Source organism: Aptenodytes forsteri, unplaced genomic scaffold, assembly GCF_000699145.1.
Source record: "Aptenodytes forsteri isolate BGI_AS27 unplaced genomic scaffold, ASM69914v1 Scaffold103, whole genome shotgun sequence".
Classification (NCBI taxonomy): Eukaryota; Metazoa; Chordata; class Aves; order Sphenisciformes; family Spheniscidae; genus Aptenodytes; species Aptenodytes forsteri.
In genome coordinates, this window is record NW_008796051.1 from 846,348 (window position 1) to 867,975 (window position 21,628).

Here is a 21,628-nt window from a genome sequence, read left to right on the forward strand (position 1 = left end):
CCCCTGCCATGCCAAGGACGGCTCTAGCAGGGTGCTGGGGGCAGCGTGGTGCTGTGGGGAAACCTGCTCTGTGCCAGGGAGATGTCACGGGTTGGGGGACCGGCGCAGGATGCTGGGGGGTGCCTGTGTCACATGAAGGTGTGCCTGTGGAGCCTGGGGTGATGCAGGGTGTCACAGCATCACTCTCATTTTGGTACTACCTCAAGGAATCAGTGCCTTCCTGTATTTTTTAGCCAATGTGACATATAGCAAAAAATAATAATAATAAAAAATTGACACTGAGCCCAAAGTAGTACAGCTAAACCAGGGCCAGAAAGTGTCATCTGCAGCGAGTGGCATCTGAAGAGCTGAAATTCAGGCATTCTGTGTAATCCCTTGTCCATGTACCTCCAGCTTTCCAAAGAAAAACCGCAAGAACCCCCAAGGTTGACAATGGGCGATTATTTGGACAGGAGAAAGAAGTAAAAGGCAAAGATACAAATAGCTCTGCTGGCTACTCCAAATGGTTGGCATGTTGTGACTTGAACTCCCTGACCCCGGCTAAACTGGCTGAATGAGCAGTGGGGAAAGCTGCGCCCAGCCCTCCTCCCTCCCCAGCTTGGCCATCCCCCCCACACAGGGGAGGCTGTTTTCCCAGGTTTCCCACCCCACCAAGGGCACTGCATCCCATGGGCTGCCTGAGCGGAGGGCACATCCTCACCTACAGACCTTGCTGCTGTGTGGGGCAGCCGTGGGAGCTGCTGGGAGCACAGCTGACCTGTGCGTGCCCTTGCCCTGCTGCTCGCTTTTGATGGCCATGGGGAATAAGGGAGGGAGGGATGACAGCCATCTCCTGCTAGATGTGAAAAACGTCGGAATGATAAATAAACGGCCCTGCTGTGCATAGCTCTGGCCCCATGCTTTGCTGCAGGAGTTTGCAAAGTGGGAGATGTGATAAAGAGAGGAGAGGATGGACCTTGCAGGGAAGCACCAGAAGGAAAACTGCAGAGGCTTGTGCCTTCCTCCTCCCTGTGTCTCCCACCTAAACATGTGTGGAAGAGAGGCAGGGTTAGGAGGGGTGCAGGAGCTGAGGAGGGGCAGGCAGGAGCTTGGCTGGTCTGATCTTGCAAAGAATTTCCTGGCATGTGTTGGGTGGGACTCACCTGGCTCCCGCTCACTGAGTCCATCCAAAATTAAACTGTTGCTAGTCAGGAGAGCAAAAATCCTGAGTTATCACAGGTGTGCAGCAAGCAGCATGGCTGATCTCTTCTGCAGGGAAGCAGGAAAACAAAACATTTTCCCATTAGGGCCTGGGGGCAGGGTGAAGGGACATGTTAGGTCACAGTTGTGCATGATTGCTCAGTCTTTTTGCCCACTTATAATGCTAGCAACCCGCAGCCAGAACCTCAGCCCTGGAGCTCGCCAGGAGGGCCCTGTGCTCACACTGGGCTTCCCTGCAGAAGTTTCATTTTTGGATGGTATTGGCTGTTTTTAGTGGGTATAACCATCTACCCTTTCCTTGGCTTCTGTTAGCCTTATAGGTGCCACTTTATTCAGAAACAGAGCCTAGGCATCCTGCTCCTGCTGGTATTTAGGGCTGTGAGCTTACTGTGTGTGTATGCTCTTGTCCTTGACAGCAAGCTGTACAAGGGTGATGCAGGCTACTGCAGCACATACAGAGGTGAGGTGTGTAGTGCTATCTTGACGAAGAATGCTCTTGTTTTCTACAACTCCTCCTATGCTGACCCGGAGGAGACCCAAGAGCTGCTTGTGCACACTGCCTGGACTGAACTGAAAATGGTGAGTTCATTCTGCCAACCGGCTGCTGAGTCTCTGCTGTGTAACTACATCTTCCAGGAGTGCAATCCCTCGGGAGCTGGGCCAGCTCCAAAACCGGTGTGCAGGTAAATGAAAAAAAATACTCATTTTTCACTTTCATTTCATGGGATGTATAGGCAGCAGGGGAGTGGTGAGGGTCTGTACAGACCTGCAGCAACACTGAGTGAAAATGGGTCCTCTAGGTTTGCATGGGTTTTCCCTTTGCTGTTTCCTCTGTACGCACAAAGAAAATCTGATCCAGCTCTCTCTGTGCTCATTGCTGGGGTGTGGACTGACTTTCAGGCGCAGATGTCTGTGTTATATCAGGCTTTTAGCGGACAGTGTTGAAAAGAAATATCCATTTGAATGACATAATTGATTTAAATAATTAACATATTGCTATCGGTTAAATCTTACTAAGTCAGTTTATACTCATTACTACTAAAAGTAATTACTTCTTTGGAATTTTGCCTAAATATGGTCACAGTGCGTGCAATGAATCTGGCCAAGGCAATACACTAATCATTCAGCACTTCCCACCACGATGAAGATGAAACAAAAAAAGACTACACCAGAGACACTGCCAGTGTAATTGTACCTTCTAAACCAAACCTCCCACCTGGCTCTTATATCTTCCCATATGCAGAGAAATGTGCATTGAAACAGGGCTGACAGGCACCCCAAGGACTCCAAAGCATCTCCCCCTACAGCTAATCCACTGCTGACAGGTGTTTGTGCCACATGTCCCAGCAATGGAGACACTGCTCCCTCCCCGTGCAACCTCCTGAGCAGCCCTTCCCTCATTGCTCCTTGTCCTTCCACCATGGCCATGGAGACAAGCTTGTTCCCTTCCTCTTTGCAGTGAGATTTTACATCTTCCCCAACTTCTCAGACTAGAATAAAACAGGTTTTTCCAAGCTCTCATCATAGCTCTTGCTTTTCCAGCCTCTGAAGCTTCTGCTCCTCACCTTTACTTAAGTGCTAAATATATATAGCCTCCAGCCCCGGTTCTGTTAGTGTTAACTATAACAGAATGATGATTGCTTGATGTACCTTGCAGAGGACAGCCCCACATAGACGTCTCAAGGTGAAGTTTTCTTTTTTCCTAACATAACTGTCGGCCACAACTGACTTATGTCCATTTTCAGCCCCTGAAGGACTGTTGTCTAGTCATTCCCCATTTCTTGTTTGAGCAGCTGACATCCCTGCCTAAGTGCAGTACTTTGCTCTTGTCCTCCTTGAACCGCATCTTAAAACAGATTATTCAGATTTGTGTTTATCGGGAGAGCAGCGCCAACTCTAGTGTCTCAACTAAAATACAAGTCTTCTTTGCAGACATGGCAAGCACTCTGCCAGCTGGACTTGGGCCAGATGTAGTCTACTGGCAATTATTTTTCCAGTTATGTAGGGGCTTTTTAGGACAATCAGCAGCATGTTGTCTGCAAAAACTGCACTTTGTAATCTGGACCTTTCTGATTGCTCCTCCTTTAATATCTCTAAAACAAAGGCACAGAGGAAAATCCCAGTACAAAGCTTGACAATACTTTGTGTTCTCTGTCTGGTGCTTATGCTGTTTGGTATTCCTCTGCCAGCATGATAGTGGCATATATCCTACAAAGAAGTATATGTGCAAGTATCCACAGATAATCATGCAGCCAAGTACTGGAACTTGCTTTTTGCTGGCAGACTCTTCCCTGCCGCCTTGTTGTTCTGCTCTTTGTCATTGTGCCCTTTAGTACATGATCTCTCTGCCTTTTTTCAAGATGTGTAACAGTATTTGTACCTGAGCCACACATGCACAGCACATTTGTCAGCTAAGGATTTTGCACAGTGCTCCACGAGGCATTTCAGTGAGATCTGGGTCTCACTTAATTTACCCCTGCTCACGAGTGGTCCTGCAGGGGCCAGAACTCGTGGTGATTCGACTGAAGACCTGCACTTCTGGGGCACTTCTGAAGTCAGAGTGATATAAATCAGCATAAAACTGCACTTGATCTCGAGCTAACAGGCACAGCATTTGCAAATATGTCTAAATCTTAATGGACTTGCCTGGCATCATCTTTCTTCAAATCCACGAGTCAATGTTACGTTTTTTTCCCTTTAATGATTTCCCCCCGTGATTTTAATGCAGATTTAAATGCAGCTTTCTTCCTGACAAGAGCCCTGGAACAGCATCCTTCCTGTTTCCTGTTCCCAGAGCACATCAGCTGGACAACAGTTCCTCCAAAGCCCTATCCCAATACTCCTTTTGATAACTCAGACATCTAATACTTCTGAACAGTTGAGACCTCTGGGGGCTCTTGAACACATTTCACATGGTCTTGGTTACTTTCCAATTATCTTATCTGCTTTTTACTGACAACTTTATACCTCCCTGCAGAAACTGGCTAGACTACAGCAATTTTCAGCTGAAATACTTCATGAGTAAGAATTTAACTACCTCAGAGGCAGGAGAATTCTCCCAGTTTTTGACAGGCATATTTCCCTTGACATATTTCCATGTGCTTTTGTCTTGTTATTTATTCTCTGCACCATTTTTTCTCTCCCCATGTAATTTTTTATGTTCATTTTGGTTTGGAAGCTAGCTAGCAAGAATAACAACTGACAAACAGACTGAGGAAAGCTTTTATAAAAATAATCAGGGGGTAAAACAAGATGAAGTGAAAGAGAAGAAAACAATATGGGAAAAATTTCACCTCGTTAATTAAGATGCAATTTGATTAAAATTAGAGTTTTCCTGTTTTTAAGGGAAAGTGATGTCTCATCTCAGAATTCTTGATTACATCTGCCTTTTACCACTGGCTGCTTCTGTGATAGCAAAAGAAAAACCCTCAATTTCTGTTTCAACTACTGCTGATATGAAGTGACCAGGCTGCAGTGAACAGTCTCGTGTTGGGAAACATCTCACTTTGGTTGGGTCTGTGTGTCCCCACCTCCTCTTAAACAGTCCTTTGTGGTCCTAAAATGCTACTGGTCCGCTTGTCCTCTTCTGCTGCTACTGTTCTTTGTCCATCTGCCATTTACATGACATAAAATTTCTAATAATAATCTGAAGTAATCTTTGCATATGACCTCATCAAGCTCTCGCTGCTCAGGATTAAGTGTTATAACAATGGTATGAACCCAGCTCGAGACTGACCATCCCTCCCTCTGGCTGCCTCACCATGCTCCCAGGGCGGATTTGTGGGTGAGCGGACAGGATTGCAGAGGAATGGCCTTTTGCATTTTGCATTTGCACACCGAATAAGGGGCTTGTTTAAGGATGCTCAGGCTTCAGGAGTGAAGGCAGCTAATGCAGTCCAGATCTCCCAAGTGTCAGCCAGCACTTCAAATGCAAGATTTTCTCATTTCCCTAGCTAAACATTTCTTTACTTCAGAAGGTCATTCCTGTTCCACATGTTGTTTAACATAAAAAAGATAAATTACGCCATCTGGCTGCATTCTGTCTTTCATGGAAGTGAGGAAGGAATAAACCAGCACTGGCTAAAACCAAGCACAGGGCAGCTGGGCTTCGATGGCTTCAGCCTGCAGACTTGAAGGGCATCCATTGCTGTTGCAGAAAAGCTGCTGCCCTGGTAGAATTCCCAATGGCCTCTGTCCTTCAGGTGCTTTAGCAGGTTTGCAGCATTGGTAGTCATCACTGAAACTCATGGCCATCTGCTCTTGCCAAAACTGTTGGCAGACTATAAGTAAAGAAACTGTATCAGCCCATCAGGTGATGAATTTGGCTAAAACCTTAACCATGGACCTGAGCAGTACCTTTCTGCATCACTGTGTCCTCTCCCACACCTGCCAGCAGGTGTGGTGGTTGGGGAGGATGTGGATCCACATTCAGTTGAGCTCAGCAAAAGTAATCTCTGCACATGACCTCAAAGCTGGTTTTGCAATTCAGGCTCTCAAGAATGAGTACATAAATAAGCAAATCACTGATAAATTGACTAATGCAACAAACCCTCAAACTTTCCAGTATGGTACAGTTTCTTTTTTTTTTTTGGCTAGAGCAGATATTTCTGCCTTGGCCTTCTTCACAAACAGTTTCTGATGTAAGGAACATTTAAACATCCAAAGCACTTCTTGTCAGTGAATGTTTCACATCGTTATGGAGGTAATACATGAGGTAGGAAACAGTTCGGTCTCTTGTTTTACCAGGCACTGTAAAGGTTTTGCTGCAGACAGATGACAGATAAAAAAGGGACTGAAAGGTGTCTGTGGAGAAAAGAAGAAAATGGGATGGGTGATTCAGTGAGATTAAAAATATGGACAAATATTTATTTTAAGAAGATTAAGAATTGCAGCTTACCTCCTGTCTTTAATAGATGACACCTTAATGTATAATTTACAGAAGGCAGGTGAGATTTTTAGAATCTACTGAAAAATGCTAAGATAACTCCCAGACGTGATGTTTACTAGTAGAAGATGGTAATAAATCTGTAGGAAAAGATAGGAACAAACTCCTCACAGACTGCGATGTGTGTTGTGTTTTGAGCATAACCCTGCTTCATTAAAAATGTAGTGTTGTGGGTTTCCTAAAGGAAGCTGTTACGTTTTATGCAGAGTTTCTTTTATGGTTTGTGAGCCAGACAGACCGGTTTAAAGAAGCGTAGTCCCATTAATGGACTTCTGTCAGTCTGCATAATCCCTGCACACCGCTGCTAAGTGCAGCCACTGTTATCAAGCCATTGACTGCTGTATTTCACTGTTTTTTGCAAAATAATGTAGAGAGAATTGCCTTGCTGTAAAGGATCTCTACTGCTTTAAGGAATGGCTCTCAATGGAGGAAAACTCTCAGAAGGGGATTTACAAGCCAGGGCTGATGCTACTCACTCTTCCCGAATGCAACAGGCTGCCCAGTCTGCACCAGGACCCCAGTGCCTGCATCCACATCCCTTTCTTCGGTAAGGTGGCACAAGCTGCCTGTTGTCCAGAGAGCTGTGTTCTTGGTGAGGGAGGGGGGAAGGATGCGATCCATAATTTACAACTAAAGTAAAGGCTGACGGTGGGTACTGTCCTGTCAGCGCCTGTGCACGGCACTGTGACAGCCGCGTTGGCTCTTTGCCTGTCTTGTCCAACTGGCATGTGGGAAAAATCCTGCAAGCAAATAAAGCCTGGCTCTTTATCGAGAGGGTCGTAACCACCTCTGCCAAAATCAGTCTTAATGACAGCAAAGTTGCCATTCAGGTGCCATTGCAGAGAAACAAGCTGCTTAAGCACCGCTGGGAGGGAACTCTTTCCCATAGCGTGCTCCTAAGCAAGCACCCAGTTATATCACGTCCTGGACAACCCCTCCTTATGTCTTGTCTTGTCTTTTTACAGATTTTAAGAAGGAGAATATAACCAGTAAGTAAACTGCTCCAGGCTCTATGTTTCTAGAGGTGGGCATGATATTCTTTGTTGCAAATGCAGCTTGCACAGCATTTTTGTGTTTTGCTCTGGTCCTGGCTGGCTGGATTCAGGTTATTACCAGGGAATGCCTGAGCTTCCACATCCAAGACATGGGGAAACACATTTCCAGCTCTTCAGAGCTTGAGGAGAACATGGGCTGGTACCTGTTGAAAGCGATTAGAGAGGCATGGTGCTTTTAGGTGGTACCCTCCGCTCCAGCTGTTCCCCCTTCTTTCTATCCATTGCTTCTAGTTTTGCTTTTTTTTAAATTTGGTATTTCTGATACCGCTAACGAGGTCACCCCATAATATGCTGTTATATGCTGTTACTGACATGGTTACCTACGTCAGGCTGGCCTTACAAGACCTTATTACCCAAAAGGCCCCAGCACTCTCCTCCAATCATCTCTGAAGTCTGGCTGTTTCTCGCATGACCCCCCCCATGACCAACGGTGAGATCCAGCCATCCCCCTCGGTGCTGCTGTGACTTCTGTCGGCCTCCTGCCCTGCTGCTGGTCACAGCTGAAACATGCACATGCCGCTCCTCCAACTGACACGCAACTGCAGTTTAAAGCTCAGCCACTGAACTTGTCCCATTGGAAAAAGGAAGAACAGTGCCTCCCTCCTGCCATGCTTCTGAGCAGGTGAGGTCTGCAGATTTGGCAGTGGCAGGCACCTTCTGTGTGGAGAGAGAAAGTGAAAAACGTGAAATCAAGACTTTCGGGGAATTTTCTTTCATGGGAAGGCCTCGGCTCCACCCAGCCACCCAAGCCCCAGGTGTCCGGCGCTGCACACCTGGGAGACAAGCGCTTTAGCACCCTGTGGGTGCTCCAGCATCACTGCCCAACGCTTACAGCCCACAGCTGCAGCCATCCCCTTCCTGGGGAAAGGAGCACGAGGGAGGGATGCCAGCAAATGAGTGGTGCATTCACGGGATGATTTCAGCCCCCTCTTGGATGTTTGCAAGTGTAGGACATGGCATCTGTCTCCTGTGTAAACGTGTGACCTTTTTGTTCAGCTTTCACACTATTTTCCCAGGGTGGCATTCCACAGATGTGCACTATTTGGTCATGAATCGGGGAGACATAACAGTAACATTTTAGCGATATTGCCCCCTCCCCCTCTTTTTTACTTTAGAGTCACTGTTATGTGCACAAAGGTTTGGGAAGCATGAACTGAACTGTTTTCTAGCTTGCCCATCAAAGTTTTTCATTAAAGCCCAGTTGGACCACCTTTATTATTCCCTCTGTCCTCATTGTAGCAAGACCGTGTATGAGATCATCTGCATTTTCCAAGCCACCAAGGACTCAGGGGTGCTTCCTTAGTGTTGCTGCTGCCCCTAAAGCTCTTCACATTGCTCCTCTAAGGTGTCACACTGATGTTTATGTCAGATCTGCGCAAAAGTTTTTTCCATGTTGGTTACTAGCTCAGTCATGAGGCAGGTTTCAGGCATTGCTTTCCTTGCCTTTGAATGTGAGGCATTTAAAATGCTGGGCTCAGACACACAACTGTGTTCTAGGGCAGCTTAACAAGATTTTACACCTCTGCAGAGCTACAGGTGCTGGTCATGTGGGGGCTGCTAGCTGGTTGCAGATGTGAGGCATAACATGGTAGCTCACATATCAGTCAAAGAAGTCCAAGTTAGAGCATTTTGCTTTGCATTTGTGATGGGTTAAGTGCACTCATGAAGTCCATGGCCGTTCCTATACTGAGGTGTTTGCGTGCCTTGGGCTATAGGAACTTGATCCTGTGTTCAAGATCACTCACCTGGAGCAAATGTTGTCATGGTGGTGTTTCTGCCTACTCACGTGTAGTGCCTGGTGCCTGGTGAAAGTTCAGAAAGCTAAGGGTCTATAAAAGACCCATAACTGTAATCCTGAGTGCAGTGGGTGATGCAAGAAGAAAAGAGCAGGTAGTCATCGTGATGCATTTACTATGTTCCTCCTACAAGAGAAAAAGGACAATCTGCAATGATAAATTAAAACACACGGCCTTTGTCTCAAACTTGGATCAAAACTTATACAAAGCTTTCATGAAGCTGAAAAAGATTTGCTTAAAAAAATCTTTATTTTAGAACAGGTCAGGTTTCCTCCTGTTTTTTTTTTCTGAGCTGCAAGTTTAAGAACACAATAGAAAAGAAAATTATGACAACAGTGTTTGCTGGCTTGATAATTTATCCAACAAGGTTAATAATGCAGTGGACCCTGATGCATGCCATCAACCAGAATGTTAGCCCCTGGTCAGCAGAGTTTACGTAAGATTAGCTACAATGTTTTGAAGTGTGTAAGGCAGCATCTCCTCTGTTGTCTTCCTGCTTCCTAGATTATGCCAGCATGCATTAAAGTCTCTTATGAGGACAGGTGGTGTCTACATTTTTGTTTTGGGAAGATATTCCTGTAGTAAAAGTCCTCTCAAGATTTTCTGCTTAATTTTTCTGCAGCTGGAGTAAGCCTTGTGTATGGAAAGTGAACTACACATTCTTCACTGTAAAGAACATTTTATACTGATACTATTCCTCAGAACTGTAGTTGCCTTCTGTGTGTGGTTTCCACACATGCTGGAAACCATAGGCTGTTTCCAAACATTCAGTCTAAGAGGACAAGCACTGTACAGAGCCAGGGAGGAGGGATCGCACTGTGGGACTTTATGAATCCCAGTCCTCTGCTACCTACCCCAAGAGCATGGGTGTCTTCCTGTTAGTGCCCCTGTAAGAGTGCAGGCTGGGAATCATGCAACCAGTGCTGCAATTTGCCTTCTGCCTTGGTTTGGCATGGGTGGCTTCACTGTGGTTCTGCTCTGCACTTTCTGCATAGAAGCGCTGTGAACTGGGTAGATGCAGTGCAAACATCACAGGCGCATGGCCCATTTTCTCAATCTGAAAGAGTTGAGAAACTCAATCTGAGTTCCCTCTTTGAAGTTTTACCACATTGGATCTTATGTATTAAGCTCAAAATCCATTTAGGTGCGAACAGGAGGCTAAGGAGTTCCCTGCCTGCAGTTGTCTGGTCCTTTTATGCGCTTCAGATCTGTTGCTAATTGCCACATGCTCTCATGTAATGACATGAAGTTTACTCTTGTGAGTTCCTGCTGCAGGACGTGGTCTGAGATGCCTTGACCCCATGTGTTTTTTTTTCCCCAGGGACTTGCTACAGCGGCAATGGCCAGTTTTACCAGGGCTGGGCCAATGTCACGGCTTCCGGCATTCCTTGCCAGAAGTGGAGCGACCAGGTGCGCATCAGTGTGAGACCCACCGAACAGAGAGCCATGCTCGAGGTCTGCTTTTCCAAAGAGTTTCCCAGAGCCGGGCAGCCCAGTCCCAGTAGAAGGGCTGAGCAGGGGACAGGTTGCCTTCATTCTTGAGTTCACTGGTGTTTCACACCCTCTTCATATTTTAATCTGCAAGTTCCCCTTCCCGTGGCAAGATGCGTTCTCTGTCATTCTGGCAGGCTACTGAAGGCTGTTTTACCTCTGTCTTTCTTTGCTCCTTTCTTTTGTTTGGTTTTGTTTTGCTAATACCAGCAGGAAAAATTATGCTGAAATGCTAATCTAATTTGTTTCCTCACTCAAGGCGCCCCACTTGCACAGGAGGACCCCTCAGGTTTTCCCTGAGCTGTCTGATGCTGAGAATTACTGCCGCAATCCAGGAGGTGAGAATGAACGTCCCTGGTGCTACACAAAAGACCCATCCGTGACCTGGGAATACTGCAGCGTGTCTCCCTGTGGAGATGGTAGGCAACTGTAATTTATGATTACTGCCACTGTGGTTGTTTTGGGGCCATGCAAGGAGTTTGCATCCTGAGCACTCACGGCTGTACCGATCTGTTCTGGACTCGGCCAGCCCTGGTTCTTCTCATAGATTCACTCAGCATCTTTAACCAGAAGGTTTAACATGCACCTTAAAGATGGGAAAATGAAGATAGGCAAATCGAGCGCCTTGCCCCAGATTATCTTAAGGCCAAAGGATGAAATCAAATTTCCTGTGGTATTATGAGAAATGGATTTGCCATACTGTGTTTTGAGGAGAAGGTAGAGTTTTGGGCATATTTGCCAAAGTTGTTTTGCTTCTGGTGATTTTTTTCAATAATAAAAAAACAATTCTGACTAAAAACAAATCTGAAAAAGATGGAAACATCTTTGCTCTGTGATGTTGAAACTAAGACTCTGTTATTTCTTGTTCAAAGAACAGAACAATTTTTGAAATGTATTTCATCCAAGATGCACAGTTTCTGGATCTCGGTGTTTGGAAATAAGACAACTCTGCTTGCACAGAGAACAGGGGTGCTGTGGACTTAAGGGAACACAAGTCAGTAACAGTTAACTGGCCTTAAAAAGAACGGTTTAAATTTCTTTCTGTTCTCAATCATTGCATGTGCAGATTAGCATTTTCTAGAATGTCTTGGAAAGTACTCAGCAGGTGGCTACCTGAATATTAATTTTTTTTTTCTAATGATACAGCCAAATGTACTTTACACAAATTTACCATATTTGCCCCATGAAGACACTGAGATGCAGATTGTTGGAGCCAAGGGGATATTTCAGGAAAATATCACTGGGTACTTACTTTGTCTTACACTCCTCCCTGCAGATTCCTTTTAGGACATGTGATACATTGTGGTCCACATTGTAGACCATTGATCTTTCCCACTGCAGCCATTACTATATTTGAATACTGTTGAGAACATCAGATGTGATCTCCCATCTGTAACTCGTGCAAACATTCCTTACTAAAATTGTGTTCCCAGCTCAATGGGAACTGTGTCTTGGCCTTTACCAGCTCCTGGGTTTTCACATTTGGCAAGCAGAAATGGGTTTTGCTTCCTGCAAACCAGGCTTCCCTAGTATGGTCCTCTCATGCAGCCATACAGTTGTATCTGTAATGTCAGTAATTCCCAGGACTTCAGGCTGACTCCATAAATACCTCTTAGAGAAAGCCCTATAACGAGCAGAGGCATAACCTTCTGATTTTGTTTGCATTACAGCATCATTGTCACTAGGAACAAGAAAACCAAATGGAGAGACTCCAAATCTCCCCCCTCCTCCTCCCTTTTCCCCTACATACTCCATGACTGTTATCATCTCAATCATCTCCAGCTTTGCCCTGGTCGTGATCCTCGGCATTGTCACCCTGGTTTGCTGCCGTCGGCGAAAGCAGTGGAAAAACAAAAAAAGGTAAAGCTCGGCAACAAATGCTGCTTTGAAAGAGGGCTTGCCTGTTTCTGCCCTGCAAAGGCCTGGTAGTGGGGGAGCAGCTCTCCCTTTGCCTGTGGCATCCCAGTGCAAGCTCTGGCGAGTCCCTGTGCCAGAGCAGAAGCTGGCCTGGTGGTTTTGGGGACATGGCATGACACCTTGCTGCAAGGCTCTTTCAACAGCCCTGCTGCACCTCCCTTTTCCATCCTGGAAGAAACCAGCCCCAGCAGAGATGCAGCTAGTTATCTCCTGGTTGGGGGCTGTGCAGACACTGACTGAAAACTTCTCTGTCGTTTCAGGGAGTCAGAGACACCGACGCTCACCACTCTGCCCTCCGAACTCCTCCTGGACCGGCTGCATCCCAATCCAATGTACCAGCGGATGCCCCTTCTCCTCAATCCGAAATTGCTCAGTCTGGAGTATCCCAGGAACAATATTGAATATGTGAGAGATATTGGGGAAGGAGCATTTGGGAGAGTCTTCCAAGCAAGGTAAGCTGCCTGCGTGAGTCCTCTCTATCTGGAGGTACCTGGGAGAAATTGGCAGTTGGGCAACCACTTATCTGGGCACTGGAAATTCATTCACTCAAACCAAAATCAAATGCATGTGTACCAAATAGTACACTCATGCTTGAATAATTGTTTCTGTTCACTGCTTTCTGTTGATATTTGTTAAACTTTTGTCACAAATGGCTCTCCTGTTCTTCTCTCTAGTAGATGCAATGTCTTACTCACATACCAAAGTCTGGTGTAAAGCTTAGCTAAATTTATCATCACTGTTTTTGCCAAGAGTATTGCCTGTGATATGTGACCTATTGTGAAATTCTTGCATTTCCCAGTATTTGCAAACTGTCAGTGTGTGGTGTCCTCCATTATAATGCCAACACTGGCCAGTAATTACCACAGAGGGCAATGTGTCATGCTACAGTTAGGCCCTGTATCTGGAATCCAGTTTCCATTTGATTCAGTGGCACAACCAAACCAAACCAAACCAAAAATCCCCTAAAAACCCAACCCACTTAGGCCAATATTTTTTTTTTTTGTGTGTCCCCTTTAGTTACTCACTTTTTATTCTTGGAATTTGCAGCCATTTTTGCCTGTTTTAAATTTAAGGTATTAGATGAGATCCCAGTTCTGTTAAATCTCACAGGAGGTGAGATCATGCACTTCTTCAAATGCGAAAAATGTTTCACTGAAAACCCCAGAGATTAACCCAGTCCTTCCTAGACTGAGGTGGATGGAGAGCGTCTTGTTAGCCTTGACAGAGTCCATAATTTCTGCAGAACAGACTTTGGCCAGTACTGGTCTCCTTGGAAAACCCCATCCCCAAATTTCTGAAGAAACTAGATAAACTGTCCAGTTCCATGTTTACTCAGGATGGTTTTCTTTGCCCTTTACAGTTAACAAGTCTGGGATGTGGCTGATTTTGTAGCTGTATCTGGAGTAGTGTATGATGACCTTAAAAAAAACAGGGGAGTATCAGTGTCCCACCCCAGGCCAAGACCTGCCTGGTGGGACTGCTCCCATTGACTTCAAAGACAAAGGACTGCCCTTGCAAAATGCAGTCATAATTGCAGATATGACATGTTTATCGTTATGCTGTTGATGTATCTGCTAGGAAATGAGTTACGTGCAGGTTAAGTGTGTAAGAGCGGGGAAACAGTTTCAATAGCTGTGATGGATTTTTTTTCTAATGAAGGGATACATTTTTTCTAATGGAAGAAATGCTGGCTTACTTTTCTTTAATACAGAGAGAGCTAAAATTAACAAAGTTTGAAGGGTATGCAACGGGAAAATCACAGATGCTTAGCCTGTGATTGATTGTTAGCCTGGATGGCAAAGCCAAACGCATCTGAGCTTGAAAGGAGAACAAGGCTGTAGGAACTGTGCCACAGCTGTGCTGGGGCTGCCACGCACCAGCCGGCACAGGGGCATGGGGCAGCCCTTGTCCTAGCCTCAGAACAGTGCTTCAGATGCCCTGCAGACTGTCACCTTCCACTCGCGCGGCTGGGGTCTTCACCACGCTGCGGGTGCACAAGCAGGGCAGGCGGTCTTCCTGCCAAGTGCTGCTTTGGCCCTGTGCTGGGAGCTTAAATATAATTTAAGTGCTGCACAGACCTTTCTGAGCTGGAAAAGACTCTCACCCACATCGAGCAGGACCTCTCAAAGGGCTTTCAAATGTCACTAAAGCACTGGGTTAAGCAAGTGTTAAAGTGGTGTAGAGATCTTTTATGTGGCTTTCACCCACCCAGTGCTGCAATTTCTTTTAATTAAAACTTTTTGCTAGTGTCAGTGGAAACTGGGAGAAAAAGAGACGGGGGGAAAAAAAAAAGCAACACATCTTCTTAGCCAGCATTTGCAAAGTAGAGAGTACCGTACCCTGAGAAATGCCTGCTCTCTGTGGCTCAGGGAAGGAGCCACAGAAATATTGCTTCTGAGGGGCTTCCTTATTTTTATTAATATCTCTATCAAAAGTCCCTCCAAGGCCTTATATTTCCAGGGAACATTTAAGCCACTGGCATTTCTGTGCACCACTGGCAGATCAGCGCAGACTGCTGATCCAGTAGCGCCAGCTGTGCATCCCTCCAGGTTACCGAAGCTATCACAACTCAAATCATTGCCTTCCCATCTCAGATGGATAAAATGTACTTGTCTACGTGTGTTAAATGGACATCTCGAGCTAAGTTTAGCAACCCTCCTACTTCTCCTGGTCTCATGTTTCTCCCTCTCCTGTAAACACAGCTCTGCGCACAATGCCAGTGATGCCTTTGCCAGCTGGCTTGCTGTGAGTCCTGATTCAGTGTTTACTCATTCCTGGGTCAAGCAACATGTTAGGACAGGAAGCGTCTGGCTATCATTTACTAGCTTCTCCTGAAAGGCTGCCGTCTTCACAGGGGCAGCTTCACACTGGAAAGGATGAGGAAGTAACCAGTTACCCTAACAGATGTACTTAAGACAAGCTTCAGGACTTGGCTCAGATCTGTCCCAACTGGGTCGTGATGGCCGACTCAGGATCCTCTGTCCCAGGAGGACCACACTGGCCCCACAGGCCACCAGAACACCAGCCCTGTGTGGTTCAACGCAGACCAGCATGCAAGTTTTCTCCCAGAGCTGGAGCTGCATGGTCCAGGCTAAGCCTGAAACCCAGAATTGCCTAAAAGCCTGGATGTGGGGTCTTTGCTAGCAGGCCAGTACACCCCCACTGCAAAGGCACAGCTTGTCATCTCTGCAAAAGAGACAAGGCTGTCCCTAAGGTCGGAGTTTCTCTGACAGAAGTCTCCTCAAGTTCTTTCCAAGTGCAAAGGGTGTTTCTTTGACCTGCTGTCTCAAATATAGCTGAAAAACTGTGTGGATGTTAATTAAAAAAAAACACAACAAAACAAGCCCCTGCCAATTCAGAGTACTCTCCTGCCCATGTACAAATTTCTCCAAAGGATAGGGTAAAGATAGTTCTCCACCAGCCTCAGTAGATGTTAATTGCATCATTTAATGATCTAACAGAAGCTACCCAGCTGTGATGCTGGGGAAGATGGGGGACAGGACAAAATCTTAAATACAGGTTCAAGCTGCTCCTTAGTTTTTTCACAGTTACTGCTCTGGAAAGAAAACCTGACTGGAAACTTAAAGTCAGGCACTCTCTGTAGGTAGGCTCTGGGCAAAATCCCTAGCTGCACCGCTGGTTAGTTCTTTGAATGGCAGGTACCTAAAAGCCAAATGCTGCCAGTGTTGCACAAATCCATTGATGGTGAAGAAGGAGAGGACAGCTGCTGTCCCTCCTGTGCACAGAGTGGACATTTCTCCTAAGCATTTAATCAGGAGAGAGGAAACCCAAGGTAATTTCTGTTGATGCTCCCCAGTTCTAGAAGAAGTTTACCTATTTTCTAGAAAACACTCCACATTCTGGCCTGCCACCTGAATTGTCTTGGTCAATTTCAGAAGCAGCAGCTTCCCGTTGCTCCCCTGCAGATGTGCCTCTATCCCTTTGTGCAAAGACTGTCTTTTGGGCACCAAAGGGGTCAACTTCAACAACTCTCTGCCAAGACTGCAAACAGAGTCTGTCTCTGTTCCAGATCAGTGTGATTTTCCCAGGTCTGCTAAGAAATGGGCTGAAGTAGCACATGAGTTACCAAGGGTGAAATCACTTGCTGTTGCCTGAAGGCCCATTAAAAGGCTTTGTGTGGCTTAATCTCACTTAAGTTACATTTACGTTAGTTTACATTACAGGATTTCAGTGAAGAGTAGGTGGATGGGTGTACTTCAGGCTTTAGCCTGGGGTGATTTTCTCGCTCTGAAGCATGCAAGATGGAGCTGTGCCTGCCCCTGCTTTGGCACTGCACTAGGTCTGCTAGCCAGTGATGAGTGGTAATCTACAATGAGGCTGTTTGGAAGAGATAAAGGCCCTCCTCTTTTTACTTTTAAATGCTCTACTGGTTTCTTCAGGCTGTTGCTGCTGATTTTCTCAAGCGCTGAGATTAGACAGCAGCTGGTAGGTGCTGGTACTTCTCCCCTCCTACTAGACTGGAATCTTGCTGCCAGCACAAGGCAAGAAAAGGAAGACATTTTGCTGTAATGGAAGCAGTAGCAGACAAGTGTGGAGTCTGCTTCTCTGCTCTGGCATGCCAGACCTCCTCGCCCGAGCATCTCAGCTGTGATCTGGCCACCTGTGAGATTCCTTTCTCAATGGGCACCCTGCCATCTTCTGACATTTGACATTTACAGCATCCAAGTGCAACTGTTGCAACTGCCATATGTCTGGAGTAGATGACAAGGAAATTGGAAGTTTGCTTTGGAAATCGGAACCTCCTCTTGGGGCTACTGAGCAGTAAAATAACCTAGCATTTGAGCAATGGGAGAGCAGTTGGGCCGGCATAGTAACATGACACATAAATGGGCACCACTCTCCATGGGCTCTGGCCGGCTACCTGTAAGGAGTGCGTTTTAACTGCAGGACCCCTGGGAAGAATTAGTGTGGGCAACAAAATGCACATCTGAGGTTTGACGCATGTTTGAAGAGTGGAAAGTTACTCTTCATTGGCAACAGCTACCCCTAAATCTTTGGCAAGCCCATCTAATTAAACTTGTTGAGGGTGCAGTGACCTGTGGATAAGAAAACAAAATGAGTCTGTGTTGCTCTAAGTCAGGAAGCTCTGTTTCCTATGGATTTGTGTCTCTAAGCTCTAGCTGAAGATTCACTAGTGTCTTAACATGGGTGTATTCACACATTACCTTGTTCTTCAGGCAGGGCATGTGTAGGCTTTGGCCCTTCTGTCCTGTCACCTGTTTCCACAAAACTTGCAGGAGCATAACTATTTCCTAGACCTCAGCTCCAACACGTTAAATTCAGCTGAAATTAGCTAATGGGTTTATAACTTGTTGAACTACAGGCACATGCACATGCCACACACGAACACACACAGAGAACAGTGGCAAAAGGCTATTTTCCTTACAAAGCCAGGGGAACATACTTACTCTAATTGTTACTTTCACTCTAATAGTAGCCAGATGTACCAATGCCACCATTGTGCCAGGTATGGGACAAGACGCAGTGAAAAGAGGCTCTTTCTACATTTTCGTATAAAATAGGTTTATTTTTATGTCTGGTAAGCTCAGTCATTACACCCCAAAAGCAAATTGTTTGGACTGGAGTCCATCCTGCTCCATGAAGTTTTTGATGTGACCTCCAACCCAGGGAGACCTTATTGCTTACCAACCTGTTATTTATTTATCTCTTTACCAGTCATGGTAAAGAGTCTGTAAGCAGAAAGAACAGTGATCAAAAAAAGCTATACTGGATTTAGTACCCCCTGAACTAAATTAAATGTCTCTGTACTATGCAATGCAAACATGCCCGAGAGGTGAAGATGGTCTTTCACGTTCCTTCAGTCAGTGCTGGGGCCTTCCACCTTTTTTTTTCTTCTTTCCTTTTTTCTGTCAGCTTATCCTTTTGCATCAGAAACAGAGCCTACATTTGGTGTGCATGCATCCATCACTGATGCTTTCCTTTCTCCCCTCTCCCTTCAGGGCCCCAGGGCTGCTGCCTTACGAGTCTTTCACAATGGTGGCAGTGAAAATGCTGAAGGAGGAAGCGTCCGCAGACATGCAAGCTGACTTTCAGAGGGAGGCAGCCCTCATGGCAGAGTTTGACAATCCGAATATCGTCAAGCTTTTAGGTATCTGAATGATGCGCCCATGCACTGTGTACCACCTTCTGCAAATCTGCTGTGGGGTTGTTGGGGGTGCAGGGGTGAACACACACGCATGACTGGCAATTAATGCAAATGGCAATGCTGGTCTCTTTTCCAACAGAAGATGCCTCTTGCAAAAGAGGTGAGCTTTTCTATGTGCCACTGCATGCTCTGCTAAATTGCCCACCAGAACGAGTCTCAAAATGTAGGTCTGATGCTGTTGCCTTGACAGGATGGTGCATCATAATAAACCCTCCTTGTCCTGCATTGAGTATACTGTTGACCATCTTGCTGCCTAGCTCTGCTTCCAGCTTAATAACATTGTCACAGATGTCTTACAGGGAAGGCACGAGCTTCCTGGAGCTGTGATTTATTTTGTGGGTACTTAAAAAAACCAGGAACAAGTCTTGTTAGTTTTATGGGTCCCACTTACTATTGTGATGTCTGAACGCTCACCAGCATTAAAAAAACAAAATGAAACAAATAAACAAAAAAAGCTAACCGCAAAAATGGTCTCTTCCTTCCTTTCCCAGCTGAAAGGAAACCCCGGTTTATTGGTTTTTTTAGAAAGTCTTGATGCTGCAGCTTGGCTAATAGGGCATTCTTCTGTGAAGAAAGCTGCCAACCAAATTTTATTTCAGTAAATTTTCAGTTTTTTACTGAAGTAGATGTTGCTAGCCACCTTCACCTGGCAATCCTGCTCTAAGTTGTTGTGTGCAGGTCTGATCCCTGTGAACAGGCAGCTGAGATCTTAATTTATTTCAATAGGAAGCTCCACAAAATTTGGAAATAGATAAATTCCAGTTTGGGGAAAGCTGGGTTGATACAAGTACTTTGGCTACAGAAACAAAAAAGCAGGAAATGCCCCAAACTCAAATAAACATTGTGTTTATTGTCAACACATTTTAGGTCAGGAAAGGGCAAAGGTGCAGGAATAAACTAGTTTCACATCATGGGTGTGTGGAGAAAACAGCCACGTTGTTGAAGACAGCTTAGATGATAAAGCTCTCATATACACTCCTCATGCTTGTCAGATCCTGATTTTATCACATGGGGAACAGCTATCTGTTTTTCCTCAGAGATTCAAGTGTTAGGTCATAAACAAGAATTTCAGATTTCACAATAAGTTGGATCACCAATTGCTAAATGATGGCCCTAAGAAAGCAAAACACATACATTTTAAATGCTGGCTTTTGCTGGCTGGCAATTCAATAACAGGCACACAAATATTTTTGCCATATCACTGTATGCTGAGTAAAACTGGTGGGAGTGGTGTCCTATACTGATGCTGGCCCCCAGTAAAGCTGGTGTAGGGCCAAGCATGTGCCCTTCAGTGGGACTAGGTTCTGCATCCATCAGATATGACAAATCTCTCCTTTCTGATATCTGTTTTTTCTTTGTCTTCCTTTCATTTTTGAGTTTCTGTCATGGCAAAAGTAATTTCTGCAACCAACATTTTTTGCATGAGCTGTTAAAAAAAAAAGAAAAAGCAAGAAGAAGTTGTAATGGGAGTGTCTTTGCATTTCAAGTATCCCACTGAACCCTTGGACATGCCCCTTGTGATTTCTCCTGAAATCTTCCTGCATATGTGTAGCCCCTACACCCATTACAGTATAAGTACAATAATTACAACAAACAAAAGAATTTAAAAATACTGTGATCAGAACTATAAAGTTTACTTCCTGACAGTATGTCCTTCCAGTTGCACCGAGGAAGAGGCAATACTTCTGTTAATGCCAACTTAAGCAGAATTGGGGTCTTAATTAAACATTAATTAAGTGTATCTTTTTCCTGGGATATCCAGACAAATGAGGCAACTGCATGACTTGTTAGCATCTCCCACAGAGCTCAGCATTAGATCCCTGCTAAAGGAGCTACAAAGACACAAAGGGATGCATGCAAACCTGATGGTGTTTGCATGCTTCACCTTTCTCTCTGTCCCTTCATGCATTGTTGAAAGTCTCCCCTTTGTGTAAGTATTTTTGGATTTTTTTGGTTTTGCACAACAGAACCCTCTTTCTTTGCTACTCAAATGACCTGCGTGGTGCATCTATCTTCTTCCAGGTGTGTGTGCTGTTGGGAAACCGATGTGCCTGCTGTTCGAGTACATGGCCTACGGGGATCTCAACGAGTACCTGCGTGACCGCTCACCCCGCAACCTCTGCAGCCTGGTGCACAGTAGTCTGGACGCACGGATCCGCCTCCCCAACCCCCTGGCACTGTGCTGCACCAGCCAGCTCTGCATTGCCAAGCAGGTGGCTGCCGGCATGGCGTACCTCTCTGAGCGCAAGTTTGTCCACCGCGATTTGGCTACTAGAAACTGCCTGGTGGGGGAGAACATGGTGGTCAAAATCGCTGATTTTGGTCTCTCAAGGAACATGTATTCAGCCGACTATTACAAAGCAAATGAGAACGACGCCATCCCTATCCGCTGGATGCCCCCTGAGTCCATTTTCTACAACCGCTACACCACAGAGTCTGATGTGTGGGCCTACGGGGTGGTGCTGTGGGAGATCTTCACCTATGGCATGCAGCCCTACTATGGGATGGCTCATGAGGAGGTCATCTACTATGTGAGGGATGGGAACGTCCTCTCCTGCCCGGACAATTGTCCCCTGGAGCTCTACAACCTGATGCGCCTCTGCTGGAGCAAGCTGCCTGCTGACCGGCCAGGCTTTGCCAGCATCCACCGCATCTTGGAGCGCATGTACGAGAGGGCCGTGGCCACTCCGTCAGTCTGAGGGGTGTGCTGGGGGGGTCCCCCGTGTCCACCTGTCCAGACTGACTCGGACCGGCCCATGGGCTCCTGAGCAGCGGCTCCATGCAAAACCCTGCTTTAGGGGAAAGAGAAACAGCTTGTTCCTCTGCCAAACAAGAAGTGTGGACTGCACCCCCCCTACGGTGGGCTTTACCTTCCTTAGTGGGACTATACCTCCCAAATGACAGGGCTGAGCCCTGGCCACCAAGCCTGGACTCCTCGGGTTGGCAAGGGTGCTGGCCATGCTAACTCCGTACCTATATTAGGCATTTCCAGGAGCACAGAGTTCCCCAGAGAAAGCAAACCAACGTTTTGCTGGTG

General features: G+C 46.0%; 1 protein-coding gene across 1 annotated transcript in view; it reads left to right on the forward strand.

Moving 5' to 3' along the window:
• MUSK (muscle associated receptor tyrosine kinase) overlaps nucleotides 1-21,290 on the forward strand; it is a 55,448-nt gene extending 34,158 nt beyond the window's left edge. Inside the window, exons 9-17 of the mRNA XM_009286216.2 lie at nucleotides 1,617-1,883; nucleotides 6,517-6,692; nucleotides 7,111-7,134; nucleotides 10,318-10,406; nucleotides 10,747-10,906; nucleotides 12,158-12,347; nucleotides 12,665-12,856; nucleotides 18,386-18,534; nucleotides 20,614-21,290. Of these exons, the coding sequence (XP_009284491.2) occupies nucleotides 1,617-1,883; nucleotides 6,517-6,692; nucleotides 7,111-7,134; nucleotides 10,318-10,406; nucleotides 10,747-10,906; nucleotides 12,158-12,347; nucleotides 12,665-12,856; nucleotides 18,386-18,534; nucleotides 20,614-21,290 (1,924 nt within the window). The remainder of the gene's footprint in view (nucleotides 1-1,616; nucleotides 1,884-6,516; nucleotides 6,693-7,110; nucleotides 7,135-10,317; nucleotides 10,407-10,746; nucleotides 10,907-12,157; nucleotides 12,348-12,664; nucleotides 12,857-18,385; nucleotides 18,535-20,613) is intronic.
• Nucleotides 21,291-21,628: the final 338 nt, after the last annotated feature.